At 48.7% G+C, this 20,840-nt stretch overlaps 2 protein-coding genes across 4 annotated transcripts in view; one reads left to right on the top strand and one right to left on the bottom strand.

Moving 5' to 3' along the window:
- Positions 1–16,999, top strand: part of sgsm2 (small G protein signaling modulator 2) — a 167,484-nt gene extending 150,485 nt beyond the window's left edge. For both annotated transcript variants that reach the window (XM_082966795.1, XM_082966796.1), the window contains 9 exons: positions 1,360–1,488; positions 2,254–2,436; positions 3,607–4,017; positions 4,614–4,738; positions 4,931–5,013; positions 6,394–6,503; positions 6,610–6,706; positions 11,449–11,616; positions 12,659–16,999. In XM_082966795.1, coding sequence (XP_082822921.1) covers positions 1,360–1,488; positions 2,254–2,436; positions 3,607–4,017; positions 4,614–4,738; positions 4,931–5,013; positions 6,394–6,503; positions 6,610–6,706; positions 11,449–11,616; positions 12,659–12,747 — 1,395 coding nt within the window. In that variant the 3' untranslated portion in view covers positions 12,748–16,999. The remainder of the gene's footprint in view (positions 1–1,359; positions 1,489–2,253; positions 2,437–3,606; positions 4,018–4,613; positions 4,739–4,930; positions 5,014–6,393; positions 6,504–6,609; positions 6,707–11,448; positions 11,617–12,658) is intronic.
- Positions 17,000–17,409: 410 nt separating this feature from the next.
- LOC106581522 (protein-tyrosine sulfotransferase 1) overlaps positions 17,410–20,840 on the bottom strand; it is a 102,606-nt gene continuing 99,175 nt past the window's right edge. For both annotated transcript variants that reach the window (XM_045704093.2, XM_045704095.2), the window contains 2 exons: positions 18,928–18,964; positions 17,410–18,718 (listed from right to left, as the gene is read on the bottom strand). The gene's annotated coding sequence lies outside the window, so the exon portion shown is untranslated. The remainder of the gene's footprint in view (positions 18,719–18,927; positions 18,965–20,840) is intronic.

Below are 20,840 nucleotides of genomic sequence, written 5' to 3'. Positions count from 1 at the left end.
GTACTTATTCCGTGCAGTGTTATTTTTAATATCCAAGGGGTACTGTACTGTGATGACATCTGCATTGGGATGGGGGAGGCTGTAAAACTCTGCTGCCATTGTTAGGCTCAACAGTTTTCACACCCTTCACTTCACACTTCAGTGCTGATTCAAGTTGCAGCCAGGTCTGTTCTGTCCTAGCAGCTTGGCTATTTTATTTATTAAGCTTTATATAACAAAATAGCCTAGAGATTGTTGTCTTTTACTTGTTGGCTTCAGAAGTAGGTTCAGACTGAACATTACTCACCTGGTATTTCCAGGTTCCTCTGTTTCTTCTGCAGGTTTTGGTTTGTTAGAAGTTTTTTTTCTCGATAGTCCTTGGTAGTAAGAATCCATTCAGGTCATTTTGTCCAAAATCAAGGTTTTAGTTATGGAATTTTGATTTGGTTTGAAAGTTTTGATGTAGAGGGTAGTATCCTTTATAAATCCTTGCAAAAAAAATCCAAGTTGATCTACATTTATCCAAATATAATTGATGATCTCCCTCTCCCTCCTCTCTCTCCTCCCTCTCTCCTATCTCTCCTCTCTCTCCCTCCTCTCTCTCTCCTCCCTCTCTCCTTCCTCTCTCATCTCTCTCGCTCTCCTCTCTCTCCTCTCTCTCCCTCCTCTCTCCTCCCTCTCTCTCTCATCTCTCTCCCTCTCCTCTCTCTCACTCTCCTCTCTCTCCCTCCGCTCTCCCTCCTCTCTCTCCTCCCTCTCCCTCCTCTCTCCCCTCCCTCTCTCTCACTCTCCTCTCTCCTCCCTCTCTCTCCTCCCTCTCCCTCCTCTCTCCCCTCCCTCTCTCTCACTCTCCTCTCTCTCCTCCCTCTCCCTCCTCTCTCTCCTCCCTCTCTCTCCTCCCTCTCTCTCCCTCCTCTCTCCTCCCGCTCTCTCCTCCCTCCCTCCCTCTCTCTCCTCCCTCTCCCTCCTCTCTCCCTCCTCTCTCCCTCCTCTCTCCTCCCTCTCCCTCCGCTCTCCCTCCTCTCTCTCCTCCCTCTCTCTCCTTCCTCTCTCCTCCCTCTCCTCTCTCTCCTCCCTCCCTCCTCTCTCTCCCTCCCTCCCTCTCCCTCCTCTCTATCCCTCCCTCTCCCTCCTCCCTCTCCCTCCTCTCTCTCTCCTCCCTCCTCTCTCTCCTCCCTCCTCCTCCCTCTCCTCCCCCTCTCCCTCCGCTCTCCTCCCTCTCCCTCCGCTCTCCCTCCTCTCTCTCCTCCCTCTCTCTACTCCCTCTCTCTCCTCCCCCTCCCTCCGCTCTCCCTCCTCTCTCTCCTCCCTCCCTCTCTCTCCTCTCCCTCTCTCTCCTCCCTCCTCTCTCTCTCTCCTCCCTCTCTCTCCTCTCTCTAGAACTATAAGGAGTTGGAGTTGTTGCGGCTGGTGTATTACGGAGGTGTACAGCATGACATCAGGAAGGAAGTCTGGCCCTTCCTGCTGGGTCACTACAAGTTTGGCATGGGCAAGAAGGACATGAGCCAGGTAGCTAACACAATACATCATATATACGTCAACTGGAGGCTCTGTCTGTCTGTCTGTCTGTCTGTCTGTCTGTCTGTCTGTCTGTCTGTCTGTCTGTCTGTCTGTCTGTCTGTCTGTCTGTCTGTCTGTCTGTCTGTCTGTCTGTCTGTCTGTCTGTCTGTCTGTCTGTCTGTCTGAGTGCTTGAGTGAGGGTTTTTATCATTCTGTCTGTCTAGTCGTCTGTCTGTCTGTCTGTCTGTCTGTCTGTCTGTCTGTCTGTCTGTCTGTGTGTGTGTGCAGAGATCTGTCTGTCTGTCTCTGTGTGCAGAGATATGTCTTTCTGTCTGTCTGTCTCTGTGTGCCGAGATCTGTCTGTATATTTGTGTCAGTCTGTGTTATAACATCTAGCACGCCCCACCGGAGACAGGGCTCCATCCCGTCCTACTGTCTCCCCCTCTGTCCTACTGTCTCCCCCTCTGTCCCCTCTGTCCTACTGTCTCCCCCTCTGTCCCCTCTGACCTACTGTCTCCCCCTCTGTCCCCTCTGTCCTACTGTCCTACTGTCTCCCCCTCTGTCCCCTCTGTCCTACTGTCTCCCCCTCTGTCCTACTGTCTCCCCCTCTGTCCCCTCTGTCCTACTGTCTCCCCCTCTGTCCCCTCTGTCCTACTGTCTCCCCCTCTGTCCCCTCTGTCCTACTGTCTCCCCGTCTGTTTCCAACTGTCTGAATAAAATGTAACATGTAAAAATATATTTGAAAACATCTTGTCCTACCATGTTGGTCTGTAGATGGATGAGAAGATCAGTGCCCGGTACCAGCAGGTGATGAAAGAGTGGAAGTCCTGCGAGGTGATAGTCAAGCAGAGAGAGAAGGAGATGCAGTCGGCCATCTTTGCTAAGCTGTCTTCAGGAAGCAGCATAGACAGCCACGTCCTCCGTCTCATACACAGAGACTCCACTCTCAGCAACGAGGTGGGGGACCCAGATTGATTGGTTGGTTGGCAGGGTTGATTTGGTTGATCAATTGGTTGGTAACCCACCTCTACTACCACCTCTCTCTTGTCTCTACCCCACCTCTACTACCACCTCTCTCTTGTCTCTACCCCACCTCTACTACCACCTCTCTCTTGTCTCTACCCCACCTCTACTACCACCTCTCTCTTGTCTCTACCCCACCTCTACTACCACCTCTCTCTTGTCTCTACCCCACCTCTACTACCACCTCTCTCTTGTCTCTACCCCACCTCTACTACCACCTCTCTCTTGTCTCTACCCCACCTCTACTACCACCTCTCTCTTGTCTCTACCCCACCTCTACTACCACCTCTCTCTTGTCTCTACCCCACCTCTACTACCGCCTCTCTCTTGTCTCTACCCCACCTCTACTACCACCTCTCTCTTGTCTCTACCCCACCTCTACTACCACCTCTCTCTTGTCTCTACCCCACCTCTACTACCACCTCTCTCATGTCTCTACCCCCCCTCCCTACTCCTCCCCCCTCCTCTTCACCCCCTCCCTACTCCTCCCCCCTCCTCTTCACCCCCTCCCTGCTCCTCCCCCCTCCTCTTCACCCCCTCCCTGCTCCTCCCCCCCTCCTCTTCACCCCCTCCCTGCTCCTCCCCCCTCCTCTACACCCCCTCCCTGCTCCTCCCCCCTCCTCTACCCCCCTCCCTGCTCCTCCCCCCTCCACTTCACCCCCTCCCTACTCCTCCACCCTCCTCTTCACCCCCTCCCTACTCCTCCCCCTCCCCTTCACCCCCTCCCTACTCCTCCCCCCTCCTCTTCACCCCCTCTCTACTCCTCCCCCCTCCGCTTCACCCCCTCCCTACTCCTCCCCCCTCCTCTTCACCCCCTCCCTACTCCTCCCCCCTCCGCTTCACCCCCTCCCTACTCCTCCCCCCTCCGCTTCACCCCCTCCCTACTCCTCCCCCCTCCGCTTCACCCCCTCCCTACTCCTCCCCCCTCCGCTTCACCCCCTCCCTGCTCCTCCCCCCTCCTCTTCACCCCCTCCCTGCTCCTCCCCCCTCCTCTTCACCCCCTCCCTACTCCTCCCCCCTCCTCTTCACCCCCTCCCTGCTCCTCCCCCCTCCTCTTCACCCCCTCCCTGCTCCTCCCCCCTCCTCTACCCCCCCTCCCCCCAGGTGTTCATGTCAGTCGATGAGCCTGAGGTGGGGGGACAGGACACCCCAGGGGGGGGCGAAGGAGACACCCCCGGCCACTCTACAGTGGTTGCCCCGGCAGCCGGAGGGGCACTAGTTCCTGATGAGCGCCCCCTGGTGGAGTTTGACTCCCCTGACTCCGGCCTCCCATCCTCCAGGAACTACTCTGTCACTTCGGGACACTCTCAGATTCTCTCCTCGATCGACGACGGACAGAGCACGGAGGAGGACGGAGGAGCAGGGGAGGAGGCCCGGACACAAACACACAGTGTGACGGAGGAGAAGGAGCGACAGGATTCGTTAAGTGAGGAGAGGCTGTGTAGTCAGCTGGATAAGTTGATGACCAATGGGAATGGAGGAGCGGAGGGGATGCCTTCACTGTCCTCCTATACGGTAAGGATCGGACACACACACACACACACACACACACACACACACACACACACACACACACACACACACACACACACACACACACACACACACACACACACACAGATATTTTTCAAGAATGCTCCCTACTGTCCCAGGGAGTGTAAATGAATTGCATATCCACACACAGATCTGTTTGCTGTTTTAGGGGCTCCAGAGTGGCACAGCGGTCTAAGGCACTGCATCTAAGTGCAAGTCACTATATTACCTGGTTCAGTATGTAATTACTTGGTGCTGGCTATGTTGGCCAGGACGCTCTTGAAAAAATAGATTTAAAATTTCAATGAGCCCTCCCTGGTTAAATAAAGGTTAAATAAAATAAATAAATATCACATTTTAATACTGTCCTGAATACTGTTCTATAAAGGCAACTTTACTACATTTAAATGTACACTTCAAGTGAACTGAAGTGAATTAAAGCTGATAAAATTAATTGGTGATAAAAGTGTGTGTGTGTGTGTGTGTGTGTGTGTGTGTGTGTGTGTGTGTGTGTGTGTGTGTGTGTGTGTGTGTGTGTGTGTGTGTGTGTGTGTGTGTGTGTGTGTGTGTGTGTGTAGATTGAGCTGTTGGACACAGTGGCTCTGAACCTCCACAGGATAGATAAGGATGTCCAGCGCTGTGACCGTAACTACTACTACTTTACAACCGCTAACCTGGAGAAACTACGCAACATCATGTGCAGGTAAACACACACACACACACACACACACACACACACACACACACACACACACACACACACACACACACACACACACACACACACACACTTTTCTTTTTTTTCATGTTTCTCTTCCTCCCCCCTCTTCCTCCCCCTTCTTCCTCCCCCCTCTTTCCCCCCTCTTCCTCCCCCCTCTTCCTCCTCCTGTCCCAGCTATGTGTGGGATCACCTGGAGATGGGTTATGTCCAGGGGATGTGTGACCTGCTGGCCCCTCTCATGGTCATCCTGGACGATGGTAGGAACCTCAGACACCATGGCTGCCTCCTAAATGGCATCCTGTAGTGCACTTCTTTTCACCAGGGCCCTATGGGACCCTATCCCCTATGTAGTGCACTTCTTTTCACCAGGGCCCTATGGGACCCTATCCCCTATGTAGTGCACTTCTTTTCACCAGGGCCCTATGGGACCCTATCCCCTATGTAGTGCACTTCTTTTCACCAGGGCCCTATGGGACCCTATCCCCTATGTAGTGCACTTCTTTTCACCAGGGCCCTATGGGACCCTATCCCCTATGTAGTGCACTTCTTTTCACCAGGGCCCTATGGGACCCTATCCCCTATGTAGTGCACTTCTTTTCACCAGGGCCCTATGGGACCCTATCCCCTATGTAGTGCACTTCTTTTCACCAGGGCCCTATGGGACCCTATCCCCTATGTAGTGCACTTCGTTTCACCAGGGCCCTATGGGACCCTATCCCCTATGTAGTGCACTTCTTTTCACCAGGGCCCTATGGGACCCTATCCCCTATGTAGTGCACTTCTTTTCACCAGGGCCCTATGGGACCCTATCCCCTATGTAGTGCACTTCTTTTCACCAGGGCCCTATGGGACCCTATCCCCTATGTAGTGCACTTCTTTTCACCAGGGCCCTATGGGACCCTATCCCCTATGTAGTGCACTTCTTTTCACCAGGGCCCTATGGGACCCTATCCCCTATGTAGTGCACTTCTTTTCACCAGGGCCCTATGGGACCCTATCCCCTATGTAGTGCACTTCGTTTCACCAGGGCCCTATGGGACCCTATCCCCTATGTAGTGCACTTCTTTTCACCAGGGCCCTATGGGACCCTATCCCCTATGTAGTGCACTTCTTTTCACCAGGGCCCTATGGGATCTTATCCCCTATGTAGTGCACTTATTTTCACCAGGACCCTATGGGACCCTATCCCCTATGTAGTGCACTTCTTTTCACCAGGGCCCTATGGGATCCTATCCCCTATGTAGTGCACTTCTTTTCACCAGGGCCCTATGGGACCCTATCCCCTATGTAGTGCACTTCGTTTCACCAGGGCCCTATGGGACCCTATCCCCTATGTAGTGCACTTCGTTTCACCAGGGCCCTATGGGACCCTATCCCCTATGTAGTGCACTTCGTTTCACCAGGGCCCTATGGGACCCTATCCCCTATGTAGTGCACTTCGTTTCACCAGGGCCCTATGGGACCCTATCCCCATAGAGGGACAGAAGAGCAGCTTCCCCAAGAGCACTTGTTGATGTTTCCCTCTCTCTCTCTATCGCTTTCTCTCTCTTTCTCTTGCTCTCTCTCTTGCTCTTTCCCTCTCTCTCTCTCGCACTCTCTCTATCTCTCTCTCCCCCCTGCTTCCCTCCCTCCATCAGAGTGTCTGGCGTACAGCTGCTTCACCCAGCTGATGAAGAGGATGAGCCAGAACTTCCCCAACGGTGGAGCCATGGACACACACTTCACCAACATGAGGTCCCTCATACAGGTGTGTGTGTGTGTGTGTGTGTGTGTGTGTGTGTGTGTGTGTGTGGGAAATTATCTTAACATGAACCCTGACCTCTGGTTTGGTCTCTGTTTGATGACGTCATCAGATCCTGGACTCTGAGCTGTTTGAGCTGATGCATCAGAATGGCGACTACACCCACTTCTATTTCTGCTATCGCTGGTTCCTGCTGGACTTTAAAAGAGGTACGATGTTCAAATCACACCATTTGTTTTTATACTTGTCGTAATTATTATAATAATAATAATGTTATAATTTACTTAGACAGTTATGAAACGAGAGGGGATACAGGCAGGTAAGGGTGTGACGCTGCGATTGAACCCTGGTCTTCAGTAAGGAGCTTTATGTGATGTACCAGGAGTGTTACCAGCCGTGACTCTGTCTTCAGTAAGGAGCTTTATGTGATGTACCAGGAGTGTTACCAGCCGTGACTCTGTCTTCAGTAAGGAGCTTTATGTGATGTACCAGGAGTGTTACCAGCCGTGACTCTGTCTTCAGTAAGGAGCTTTATGTGATGTACCAGGAGTGTTACCAGCCGTGACTCTGTCTTCAGTAAGGAGCTTTATGTGATGTACCAGGAGTGTTACCAGCCGTGACTCTGTCTTCAGTAAGGAGCTTTATGTGATGTACCAGGAGTGTTACCAGCCGTGACTCTGTCTTCAGTAAGGAGCTTTATGTGATGTACCAGGAGTGTTACCAGCCGTGACTCTGTCTTCAGTAAGGAGCTTTATGTGATGTACCAGGAGTGTTACCAGCCGTGACTCTGTCTTCAGTAAGGAGCTTTATGTGATGTACCAGGAGTGTTACCAGCCGTGACTCTGTCTTCAGTAAGGAGCTTTATGTGATGTACCAGGAGTGTTACCAGCCGTGACTCTGTCTTCAGTAAGGAGCTTTATGTGATGTACCAGGAGTGTTACCAGCCGTGACTCTGTCTTCAGTAAGGAGCTTTATGTGATGTACCAGGAGTGTTACCAGCCGTGACTCTGTCTTCAGTAAGGAGCTTTATGTGATGTACCAGGAGTGTTACCAGCCGTGACTCTGTCTTCAGTAAGGAGCTTTATGTGATGTACCAGGAGTGTTACCAGCCGTGACTCTGTCTTCAGTAAGGAGCTTTATGTGATGTACCAGGAGTGTTACCAGCCGTGACTCTGTCTTCAGTAAGGAGCTTTATGTGATGTACCAGGAGTGTTACCAGCCGTGACTCTGTCTTCAGTAAGGAGCTTTATGTGATGTACCAGGAGTGTTACCAGCCGTGAATCTGTCTTCAGTAAGGAGCTTTATGTGATGTACCAGGAGTGTTACCAGCCGTGACTCTGTCTTCAGTAAGGAGCTTTATGTGATGTACCAGGAGTGTTACCAGCCGTGACTCTGTCTTCAGTAAGGAGCTTTATGTGATGTACCAGGAGTGTTACCAGCCGTGACTCTGTCTTCAGTAAGGAGCTTTATGTGATGTACCAGGAGTGTTACCAGCCGTGACTCTGTCTTCAGTAAGGAGCTTTATGTGATGTACCAGGAGTGTTACCAGCCGTGACTCTGTCTTCAGTAAGGAGCTTTATGTGATGTACCAGGAGTGTTACCAGCCGTGACTCTGTCTTCAGTAAGGAGCTTTATGTGATGTACCAGGAGTGTTACCAGCCGTGACTCTGTCTTCAGTAAGGAGCTTTATGTGATGTACCAGGAGTGTTACCAGCCGTGACTCTGTCTTCAGTAAGGAGCTTTATGTGATGTACCAGGAGTGTTACCAGCCGTGACTCTGTCTTCAGTAAGGAGCTTTATGTGATGTACCAGGAGTGTTACCAGCCGTGACTCTGTCTTCAGTAAGGAGCTTTATGTGATGTACCAGGAGTGTTACCAGCCGTGACTCTGTCTTCAGTAAGGAGCTTTATGTGATGTACCAGGAGTGTTACCAGCCGTGACTCTGTCTTCAGTAAGGAGCTTTATGTGATGTACCAGGAGTGTTACCAGCCGTGACTCTGTCTTCAGTAAGGAGCTTTATGTGATGTACCAGGAGTGTTACCAGCCGTGAATCTGTCTTCAGTAAGGAGCTTTATGTGATGTACCAGGAGTGTTACCAGCCGTGACTCTGTCTTCAGTAAGGAGCTTTATGTGATGTACCAGGAGTGTTACCAGCCGTGACTCTGTCTTCAGTAAGGAGCTTTATGTGATGTACCAGGAGTGTTACCAGCCGTGACTCTGTCTTCAGTAAGGAGCTTTATGTGATGTACCAGGAGTGTTACCAGCCGTGACTCTGTCTTCAGTAAGGAGCTTTATGTGATGTACCAGGAGTGTTACCAGCCGTGACTCTGTCTTCAGTAAGGAGCTTTATGTGATGTACCAGGAGTGTTACCAGCCGTGACTCTGTCTTCAGTAAGGAGCTTTATGTGATGTACCAGGAGTGTTACCAGCCGTGACTCTGTCTTCAGTAAGGAGCTTTATGTGATGTACCAGGAGTGTTACCAGCCGTGACTCTGTCTTCAGTAAGGAGCTTTATGTGATGTACCAGGAGTGTTACCAGCCGTGACTCTGTCTTCAGTAAGGAGCTTTATGTGATGTACCAGGAGTGTTACCAGCCGTGACTCTGTCTTCAGTAAGGAGCTTTATGTGATGTACCAGGAGTGTTACCAGCCGTGACTCTGTCTTCAGTAAGGAGCTTTATGTGATGTACCAGGAGTGTTACCAGCCGTGACTCTGTCTTCAGTAAGGAGCTTTATGTGATGTACCAGGAGTGTTACCAGCCGTGACTCTGTCTTCAGTAAGGAGCTTTATGTGATGTACCAGGAGTGTTACCAGCCGTGACTCTGTCTTCAGTAAGGAGCTTTATGTGATGTACCAGGAGTGTTACCAGCCGTGACTCTGTCTTCAGTAAGGAGCTTTATGTGATGTACCAGGAGTGTTACCAGCCGTGACTCTGTCTTCAGTAAGGAGCTTTATGTGATGTACCAGGAGTGTTACCAGCCGTGACTCTGTCTTCAGTAAGGAGCTTTATGTGATGTACCAGGAGTGTTACCAACCGTGACTCTGTCTTCAGTAAGGAGCTTTATGTGATGTACCAGGAGTGTTACCAGCCGTGACTCTGTCTTCAGTAAGGAGCTTTATGTGATGTACCAGGAGTGTTACCAGCCGTGACTCTGTCTTCAGTAAGGAGCTTTATGTGATGTACCAGGAGTGTTACCAGCCGTGACTCTGTCTTCAGTAAGGAGCTTTATGTGATGTACCAGGAGTGTTACCAGCCGTGACTCTGTCTTCAGTAAGGAGCTTTATGTGATGTACCAGGAGTGTTACCAGCCGTGACTCTGTCTTCAGTAAGGAGCTTTATGTGATGTACCAGGAGTGTTACCAGCCGTGACTCTGTCTTCAGTAAGGAGCTTTATGTGATGTACCAGGAGTGTTACCAGCCGTGACTCTGTCTTCAGTAAGGAGCTTTATGTGATGTACCAGGAGTGTTACCAGCCGTGACTCTGTCTTCAGTAAGGAGCTTTATGTGATGTACCAGGAGTGTTACCAGCCGTGACTCTGTCTTCAGTAAGGAGCTTTATGTGATGTACCAGGAGTGTTACCAGCCGTGACTCTGTCTTCAGTAAGGAGCTTTATGTGATGTACCAGGAGTGTTACCAGCCGTGACTCTGTCTTCAGTAAGGAGCTTTATGTGATGTACCAGGAGTGTTACCAGCCGTGACTCTGTCTTCAGTAAGGAGCTTTATGTGATGTACCAGGAGTGTTACCAGCCGTGACTCTGTCTTCAGTAAGGAGCTTTATGTGATGTACCAGGAGTGTTACCAACCGTGACTCTGTCTTCAGTAAGGAGCTTTATGTGATGTACCAGGAGTGTTACCAGCCGTGACTCTGTCTTCAGTAAGGAGCTTTATGTGATGTACCAGGAGTGTTACCAGCCGTGACTCTGTCTTCAGTAAGGAGCTTTATGTGATGTACCAGGAGTGTTACCAGCCGTGACTCTGTCTTCAGTAAGGAGCTTTATGTGATGTACCAGGAGTGTTACCAACCGTGACTCTGTCTTCAGTAAGGAGCTTTATGTGATGTACCAGGAGTGTTACCAGCCGTGACTCTGTCTTCAGTAAGGAGCTTTATGTGATGTACCAGGAGTGTTACCAACCGTGACTCTGTCTTCAGTAAGGAGCTTTATGTGATGTACCAGGAGTGTTACCAACCGTGAATCTGTCTTCAGTAAGGAGCTTTATGTGATGTACCAGGAGTGTTACCAGCCGTGACTCTGTCTTCAGTAAGGAGCTTTATGTGATGTACCAGGAGTGTTACCAGCCGTGACTCTGTCTTCAGTAAGGAGCTTTATGTGATGTACCAGGAGTGTTACCAGCCGTGACTCTGTCTTCAGTAAGGAGCTTTATGTGATGTACCAGGAGTGTTACCAACCGTGACTCTGTCTTCAGTAAGGAGCTTTATGTGATGTACCAGGAGTGTTACCAGCCGTGACTCTGTCTTCAGTAAGGAGCTTTATGTGATGTACCAGGAGTGTTACCAACCGTGAATCTGTCTTCAGTAAGGAGCTTTATGTGATGTACCAGGAGTGTTACCAGCCGTGACTCTGTCTTCAGTAAGGAGCTTTATGTGATGTACCAGGAGTGTTACCAGCCGTGACTCTGCACAGTAACTGTTGTTGTTGTTGTGTGTGGCACCTAGAAGTGGGGCCATAGTACACTGGATTTCTGTATGACATTAAAGATTAAAGGTGCAATACACCTCAACTAAACTAAAATGAAATTGTATTTGTCACATGCTTCGTCAACAGCAGGTGTAGACAGTGAAATGCTACTTTACGGGTCCTTTTCCCACAATGCAGAGAGAAAGAAAATAGAGAAAAGTAACAGAAAAGTAAAACGTGTGTGTGTGTGTGTGTGTGTGTGTGTGTGTGTGTGTGTGTGTGTGTGTGTGTGTCTGTGTCTCTCCCCTCCAGAGCTGCTGTATCAGGATGTGTTCTCAGTATGGGAGGTGATCTGGGCGGCTCCTCATATCTCCTCTCAGCACTTCGTCCTGTTCTTGGCCCTGGCCCTGGTAGAGGTCTACAGAGAGATCATCAGAGATAATACCATGGACTTCACTGACATCATCAAGTTCTTCAACGGTGACAGACATAGCCTGAGTCCCAAATCACACCCTATTCCCTTTATAGTGCACCACTTTTGATCAGGCCCCTAGAGTAGTGCACTATGTATGGTATAGCGTACCATGTTGGACCCCAATAAGGACGTGGTATTTGTTGGGATGGAGCAGAAAAGTGTCGGCGGATTGTGCTCATTACAGATTGTGTGTATATAAAACAGTCTCCCTAACTTCCTGTGTGTGTGTATATAAAACAGTCTCCCTGACTTCCTGTGTGTGTGTGTGTATAAAACAGTCTCCCTGTCTTCCTGTGTGTGTGTGTATAAAACAGTCTCCCTAACTTCCTGTGTGTGTGTGTATAAAACAGTCTCCCTAACTTCCTGTGTGTGTGTGTCTAAAACAGTCTCCCTAACTTCCTGTGTGTGTGTATATAAAACAGTCTCCCTAACTTCCTGTGTGTGTGTATAAAACAGTTTCCCTAACTTCCTGTGTGTGTGTATATAAAACAGTCTCCCTAACTTCCTGTGTGTGTGTCTAAAACAGTCTCCCTGACTTCCTGTGTGTGTGTGTGTATAAAACAGTCTCCCTAACTTCCTGTGTTGTGTGTGTCTAAAACAGTCTCCCTAACTTCCTGTGTTGTGTGTGTCTAAAACAGTCTCCCTGACTTCCTGTGTGTGTGTGTATAAAACAGTCTCCCTGACTTCCTGTGTGTGTGTGTGTATAAAACAGTCTCCCTAACTTCCTGTGTTGTGTGTGTCTAAAACATTCTCCCTAACTTCCTGTGTTGTGTGTGTCTAAAACAGTCTCCCTAACTTCCTGTGTGTGTGTGTATAAAACAGTTCCCCTGACTTCCTGTGTTGTGTGTGTAAAAAACAGTTTCCCTGACTTCCTGTGTGTGTGTGTGTGTGTGTGTGTGTGTGTGTGTGTGTGTGTGTGTGTGTGTGTGTGTGTGTGTGTGTGTGTGTGTGTGTGTGTGTGTGTGTGTGTGTGTGTGTGTGTGTGTGTGTGTGTGTGTGTGTGTGTGTGTGTGTGTGTGTGTGTGTGTGTGTGTGTGTGTGAGACAGAGATGGCAGAACGTCATGACGTGCAGCACATCCTTCAGATCGCTAGAGAGCTGGTGCACAAGGTCCAGTCTCTCATCGAGAACAAGTGATGAGGAGGAGGACGAAGAGAGGAGGATGAGGAAGAGAGGAGCCAGATGCCATCACCCTTCGATCCACCCTTCTGTCCTCCGCACCTAGCACAGCTTCCTCCCTCTCTTACCCCTCCAAAACCAGGGGAAGAGACAAAGACATGGGCCCTCCAGCCCTCTCTCCCTCCTGGCCTCTAACCCTCAATCCCTCCAGCCTTCAGCCCGCCAGCCAGACCGGTGGAGGATGAAGGCTCCAGGTGACCATCCTGGTCTGGATGCAGGAGAGAACAGTGGAAAGGAGAGGGATGTTGGCTGGGCCCAGGTTTAGATTTGGGTCCTGGTTCCTGGTCTAGGTCTGTTCCTAGTCTAGTTCCTGGTCTGGGTCTGGTCCTAGTCTAGTTCCTGGTCTGGGTCTGGTCCTAGTCTAGTTCCTGGTCTAGGTCCATCACAGAGACCAGAGACCCCCTGACCTCTCCTTCTCAGAGACCCCCTGACCTCTCCATCACAGAGAACCCCTGACCTCTCCTTCACAGAGAACCCCTGACCTCTCCTTCACAGAGACCCCCTGACCTCTCCATCACAGAGCCCCCTGACCTCTCCATCACAGAGACCCTTGACCTCTCCATCACAGAGACCCCTGACCTCTCCTTCACAGAGACCCCTGACCTCTCCATCACAGAGACCCCCTGACCTCTCCATCACAGAGACCCCCTGACCTCTCCTTCACAGAGACCCCCTGACCTCTCCTTCACAGAGACCCCCTGACCTCTCCTTCACAGAGAACCCCTGACCTCTCCTTCACAGAGACCCCCTGACCTCTCCATCACAGAGCCCCCTGACCTCTCCATCACAGAGACCCCTGACCTCTCCATCACAGAGACCCCTGACCTCTCCTTCACAGAGACCCCTGACCTCTCCATCACAGAGACCCCCTGACCTCTCCATCACAGAGACCCCCTGATCTCTCCATCACAGAGACCCCTGACCTCTCCATCAGAGACCCCCTGACCTCTCCTTCACAGAGACCCCCTGACCTCTCCTTCACAGAGACCCCCTGACCGCTCCTTCACAGAGACCCCCTGACCTCTCCATCACAGAGACCCCCTGACCTCTCCATCACAGAGCCCCCTGACCTCTCCATCACAGAGACCCCTGACCTCTCCATCACAGAGACCCCTGACCTCTCCTTCACAGAGACCCCTGACCTCTCCATCACAGAGACCCCCTGACCTCTCCATCACAGAGACCCCCTGACCTCTCCATCACAGAGACCCCTGACCTCTCCATCAGAGACCCCCTGACCTCTCCTTCACAGAGACCCCCTGACCGCTCCTTCACAGAGACCCCCTGACCTCTCCATCACAGAGACCCCCTGACCTCTCCATCACAGAGACCCCCTGACCTCTCCATCACAGAGACCCCTGAGCTCTCCTTCACAGAGACCCCCTGACCTCTCCTTCACAAAGACCCCCTGACCTCTCCATCACAGAGACCCCCTGACCTCTCCATCACAGAGACCCCCTGACCTCTCCATCACAGAGACCCAAGTATTTGTTACCAGTCAGTGATTGAGATTCCTCTCAGTGTTGATTCGGACGATGGGCTAAATGCGACGTGTGATATATGTGTGACTTCATCAAGTGTGACTTTGCTTTAGTGACACAACTTTAGAGTGTGAATGACCAAGTAAGCCAGTAGCACAGAGACTGGGTACAGTACAGTGTATAAATACCGGGGTGCTCAGTGCACTACCAGTAGAGGCCTCTAGAGGGCCCTAGCCACTCACACAGGCTATTATGGATTCCCCTTACAGAGGAGCAGAAGAGTTAAGAAGCCACGAAGAAGAAGCCTTCGTCTGTGACCAAATTGACTGTGCCAACTTTCAGACCTTTTCATTAAGTATTTATAAGATCAGCCTTGAAACTTTGTCTTGTGGACCTGTTTTGATTGGTTAATAACCCTCTCTTCCTTTAGAATGTTCCTCTCCCTATAACCTTGCTTTATGGTTTGTTATTTTCTTCAATTCCTCAGATGTTGCCTTTATTATATACCAAGTGTACTGTATATTCCAGCCTGATCCACTTTGTTGTGAGTGTTGCCCTTGTTGGTCCAGTACCCATCAAGCCCCCACCACTTCCCTAGTAGGGGCCAACACAGCTCTCCTTCGGGAGGTGGGCTTCGTTGATTGGCATATAGCCTTTTCCTTCCCCTGTCGAAATTCCATTCTACGTTGTGCGCTATTGACCACGACTGACCAATGAACATGACCAAAGTGAAATTGAGTCAAATGATGATAGCACAAAAAAAAAATCATAAAAAAAAAAAGATCATAATCCGATTTTTAAATGATTATGATACTCCTGTATGAGGTGAGACATTGTTTGTGTCTTAAATAGCACCCTATTCCCTATATAGTGCACTACTTTTGACCAGGGCACCATAGGGTGCCATTTGGGACATTTGACATCCTTACTAGTCTCCAGTAGCTTCAAATAATAACCTGCACCCTTATTTCCAAAATGGCTGTCATGGAGTGGTTTCCTACAGTTACCACACTGCCCAGTCTTCCCCGATCCCGTGGTGTTGTGAAGAAATCAGCTTCTTGAAATGCAGAGTGCCCATTACAGGGCGATAGTAGTGTGGAATGTTTCTAAAATGGAACCTTAATAATTCCCTTTATCCACGGGTTGCACATTTCTTCACAAGTTTAGTTTTTGAAGGTCTGTTTTATAGGAGTGATGCCCAGCTGAGCGTTCTACTCGAGGCAGTCACAACGAGTGTCGGTGAGGAGCTATTCTGACGTGCGTTACGGTAGCTTGGAAACACGATTGGATTTTCAAAAAGAGGGAAATAATTAGTAGGACGAGCTTTTGTCATCATTGTCATGTCATGCCAGATTGACTTTAGATACAGTATATCTTTAGCTAGCTAGCTAATTTTGAGGGGAGAGCACCAACGTTTTTTCCAGCTAACGTTAGCATTGCTAGCTATTTCTGACAAACTTTGCTAACTCACGGCAACATTGCCATCTCTAAAGTCAACTTGACATCATACTGATGGCAAAGTTGTTTTATACAAATGATTTGTCTACTTTAGCAATGTCATCGTATTTCCAGGCCACTATAGTGTAAATTTGACTTAAAAAGTCATTAGCCCCCCTTTTCAGACTGAGCATTAGGGATCAGTCAGAAAACAATATGCTGGGGCATATTGAGTGACGGAAGGGCAACCCGTGATTAGTGCACTACTTTTGACCAGAGCCCTGGTTCTCAACCTTTTTTCGTTACTGTACCAGCAAAGTACATTTTCTTCTGCCCAGAGTACCCCTGAAGGACCTACCCCCTTATGTGTATTTCACCAGTAAGCGTATGGGCTCAGGAGAATGTAAGTAATGTACCCCGTGTGAATAGGCCAAGTAGCCCTAGTTGAGAACCACTGGTAAAGGGAATGGGGTTCCATTTCAAACATACATGGGTTTAAGTACAGTAGACGTCACAACACACGTGGTAGTTTATGATTGCAGTGTGAAGAAGGGGAAAAGTTTAGTAGCCTGGAATCATAACTTATTTTGTGATATTTAACTGCTGTTACAATGTTGGGTGCAGCGTTTCAGTCTGGTTGAACCAGGCTAGATTTGAGGCCCTTAGGAGAGCTATTTTCTTCCAATCAGGACCATGTGTACCAAAGCCTCAAAAACAGCCTGGCCCTGAGGTATGACGACAAGGTGCAATTTCATACCGTATCGCAAAGACTGTTTATTAGGTGTACAATATTTTTTTAAACCACGCTGTTTAATTCTAGATTATAACTACTGTGCAATTTCTGTTTTGACTATCGATGTAATCTCTCACATCTATAATGACTGCTGTAAATAAATAAACAAACCCCTCCCTCTCCAAAAAGCCCAATATTTCTATGAGGACGGAATAAGGATATAACGTATTTTAAAGTGTATTTTAATACGTTTGGGTTTTAAAGCAGCGTGTATTTGAGAATGCTGATTGCTGTGTATAACAATCCTGGTTACTGTGTTTAACTGAATGCTGGTTACACTTTGTTGACTGTTATGTTCTCTCAATGTTGTGCACTGATGGTGAATAAGAAGAAAAAAATATATATAAAAAAAATTATTTCAAAATTATATATTTATTTTGTTTTGAAAAGCCAACCATTTGAATTGCAGATTAGGTATTGTATGTATCTTTTGCCTTGAATGTAATGTATTACTAAACACAGTTTAATCCTTATTATTAAAACATTTTAATAACTGGGAGATGACCATGTCTATTGTAACTCATTTGAAACGTGTATATCCCAAAATGCCATTCTATTTCCTTTATAGTGGACTACTTTTGACCAGAGTGCTTTCTCATCGTTTTTAGGGGCTGTTTACAGAAAACCTAACCTAACCTAACCAAGGTCCATAAGCTACTTTCAGCGTGAGAACCAATCGAACATCAAGTTGTAAAAATTCTGAACTTCCCCTTTAAACGTTTATATTTCTTAGTTATTTGGTCTCGTCTTCCTCACTTTGAAACCTTCTTCTTTTCTCCTTCCATGGCTGTGGCTTCATTCACAAAACACACACACACACACACACACACACACACACACACACACACACACACACACACACACACACACACACACACACACACACACACACACACACTGAACAACCGGTTTACAAAATGCCATCTTTATCACTGTCAATACTTAAAAACAGATCTTGTACATCAGTACCCATGGAATTGCACGATAGAAAGGCATGAAAAACAAAAATGAAAACATTAAAATAGATATTGCATCTTCAAAAAGCAAAATGTCATCCATAAATACATTAGTCACTTTTTTTGATGTTTAAGTCCACTGTATTTTCTTACAACAGAATCACAGATGTGTATATATATATATATAGCCAGGAGAAATCATTTAAAAGAAGAAAAACAAATGAGGATGAATGAACATGGGGTCACGAGAATAGTTTTTCAAAATTCTGGTAACTTTCTAAAAATGTCCATGGTTTTCCAGAAATCCTGGTTGTAGGATCTCAGGAATCTTCCAAACTGGGATTTTTCGAAAATCTAGGAAATTGGGGTAATTTTGCAACCCTCGACAAGAAAGATAGAAACATAACATTGACATTCTCTGGTCACCATTTTGTGACAAATGTATCATTTGTTTACATTACGAACATCAAAAAGGCCAAGAGAGTTCTCCACAAAGCCAGTGTGGAAAACGGTTATATCCAGTCATGATGGGATACAATACTGTGTGAATGTATACTACATGACCAGAAGTATGTGGACACCTGCTCGTAGAACATCTCATTCCAAAAATCATGGGCATTAATATGAAGTTGGTCTACTGCTCCAGAGTCCAATGGCGGCAACCTTTACACCACTCCAGCCGACACGCGGCATTGCGCATGGTGATCTTAGGCTTGTGTGCGGCTCCTCTGCCATGGAAACCCGTTTCATGAAGGTCCCGACGAACAGTTCTTGTGCTGACGTTGCTTCCAGGGGCAGTTTGGAACTCGTGAGTGAGTGTTGCAACGATTTTTAAGCGCTTCAGCACTCGGCGGTCCAGTTCTGTGACCTTTGTGTGGCCTACCATTTTGTGGCTGTGACGTTGACGCTCCTAGACATTTCCACTTCACAATAACAACATTTACAGTTGACCGGGGCAGCTCTAGCAGGGCAAAAATTTGAGAAAGGTGGCATCCTATAACAGTACCACGTTGAAATTCACTGAGCTCTTCAGTAAGGCTATTCTACTGCCAATGTTTGTCTATGGAGATTGCATGGAGGTGTGCTTGATTTTATACACCAGTCAGCAACGGGTGTGGCTGAAATAGCCCAATCCACTAATTTGAAGCGATGTCCACATACTTTTGTATATATAGCGTATGTGTTTGTGTGTGTGTTCATGGAAGAGTACTGAGGTCCACAAAAAGTGGTGGTGAGTCTATTGGATGTCTGTCCATCGGTGCCTGAGACAGAGAGAGACAGAGACACAGAGAGACAGAGAGACAGAGAGACAGAGAGAGAGAGAGACAGAGACACACATGAAGGGGTTATCCTGGTGACTATTGACATAGAGACCTATGGGTCCTGGTCAAAAGTAGTGCACTTTATAGGGAATAGGATGCCAATTAAGACTCATTTTAGATGCGTGGTATTATGACTGAACTCCACTTACCATCAGCCTGTCCTCTAGCTGCATCTATTTCCACCTTCTAGAAAAAAAAACAGACACCGTTTCAACATCGTTCTGATCACAAGCTTGTTGATAATTGCTGTTTTCAAAAACCCATACCAGATCCGAATCAGGTGTGCTGGAACCGATCAAGAAGGAAGGAAAATGGCTGGGGGTACTATAGGAGAGGTTTAGGGAAATGGATGGGGGGTACTATAGGAGAGGTTTAGGGAAATGGCCTGGGGGTACTATAGGAAAGGTTTAGGGAAATGGCCTGGGGGTACTAGAGAGGGGGTTTAGGGAAATGGCTGGGGGTACTATAGGAGAGGTTTAGGGAAATGGATGGGGGGTACTATAGGAGAGGTTTAGGGAAATGGCCTGGGGGTACTAGAGAGGGGGTTTAGGGAAATGGCTGGGGGTACTAGAGAGGGGGTTTAGGGAAATGGCCTGGGGGTACTATAGGAGAGGTTTAGGGAAATGGCCTGGGGGTACTATAGGAGAGGTTTAGGGAAATGGATGGGGGGTACTAATGGAGAGGTTTAGGGAAATGGCCTGGGGGTACTATAGGAGAGGTTTAGGGAAATGGCCTGGGGGTACTATAGGAGAGGTTTAGGGAAATGGCCTGGGGGTACTAGAGAGGTTTCGGGAAATGGCTGGGGGTACTAGAGGAGAGGTTTAGGGAAATGGCTGGGGGTACTAGAGGAGAGGTTTAGGGAAATGGCCTGGGGGTACTATAGGAGAGGTTTAGGGAAATGGCTGGGGGTACTAGAGAGGTTTAGGGAAATGGATGGGGGGTACTATAGGAGAGGTTTAGGGAAATGGCCTGGGGGTACTGGGGGACGGAGAGGGGGTTTAGGGAAATGGCTGGGGGTACTACAGGAGAGGAGGTGGTGGGGGTACGGGAGAAGGGTGGCCTGGGGGTACTATAGGAGAGGTTTAGGGAAATGGCCTGGGGGTACTATAGGAGAGGTTTAGGGAAATGGCCTGGGGGTACTAGAGAGGTTTCGGGAAATGGCTGGGGGTACTAGAGGAGAGGTTTAGGGAAATGGCTGGGGTACTAGAGGAGAGGTTTAGGGAAATGGCCTGGGGGTACTATAGGAGAGGTTTAAGGAAATGGCCTGGGGGTACTATAGGAGAGGTTTAGGGAAATGGCTGGGGGTACTATAGGAGAGATTTAGGGAAATGGCTGGGGGTACTAGAGGAGAGGTTTAGGGAAATGGCTGGGGGTACTATAGGAGAGATTTAGGGAAATGGATGGGGGTACTATAGGAGAGGTTTAGGGAAATGGCTGGGGGTACTATAGGAGGGGTTTAGGGAAATGGCTGGGGGTACTGGAGGAGAGGTTTAGGGAAATGGATGGGGGTAAAGGAGGAGAGGTTTAGGGAAATGGCTGGGGGTACTGGAGGAGAGATTTAGGGAAATGGATGGGGGTACGGAGGAGAGGTTTAGGGAAATGACTGGGGGTACCATAGGAGCGGTTTAGGGAAATGGATGGGGGTACCGGAGGAGAGGTTTAGGGAAATGACTGGGGGTACTATAGGAGAGGTTTAGGGAAATGGCTGGGGGTACTGGAGGAGAGGTTTAGGGAAATGGCTGGGGGGTACTAGAGAGGTTTAGGGAAATGGCTGGGGGTACTATAGGAGAGGTTTAGGGAAATGGCTGGGGGTACTGGAGGAGAGGTTTTGGGAAATGGCTGGGGGTACTATAGGAGAGGTTTAGGGAAATGGATGGGGGGTACTAGATGGAGAGGTTTAGGGAAATGGCCTGGGGGTACTATAGGAGAGGTTTAGGGAAATGGCCTGGGGGTACTATAGGAGAGGTTTAGGAAATGGATGGGGGGTACTATAGGAGAGAGTTTAGGGAAATGGCTGGGGGTACTAGAGGAGAGGTTTAGGGAAATGGCCTGAGGGTACTAG

The sequence above is a fragment of the Salmo salar genome, chromosome 20 (genome assembly GCF_965601325.2).
Source record: "Salmo salar chromosome 20, fSalSal1, whole genome shotgun sequence".
Lineage (NCBI taxonomy): Eukaryota > Metazoa > Chordata > Actinopteri > Salmoniformes > Salmonidae > Salmo > Salmo salar.
Note: the sequence above shows the minus strand (reverse complement) of the source record. Positions and strands in the feature narration are given on the sequence as shown.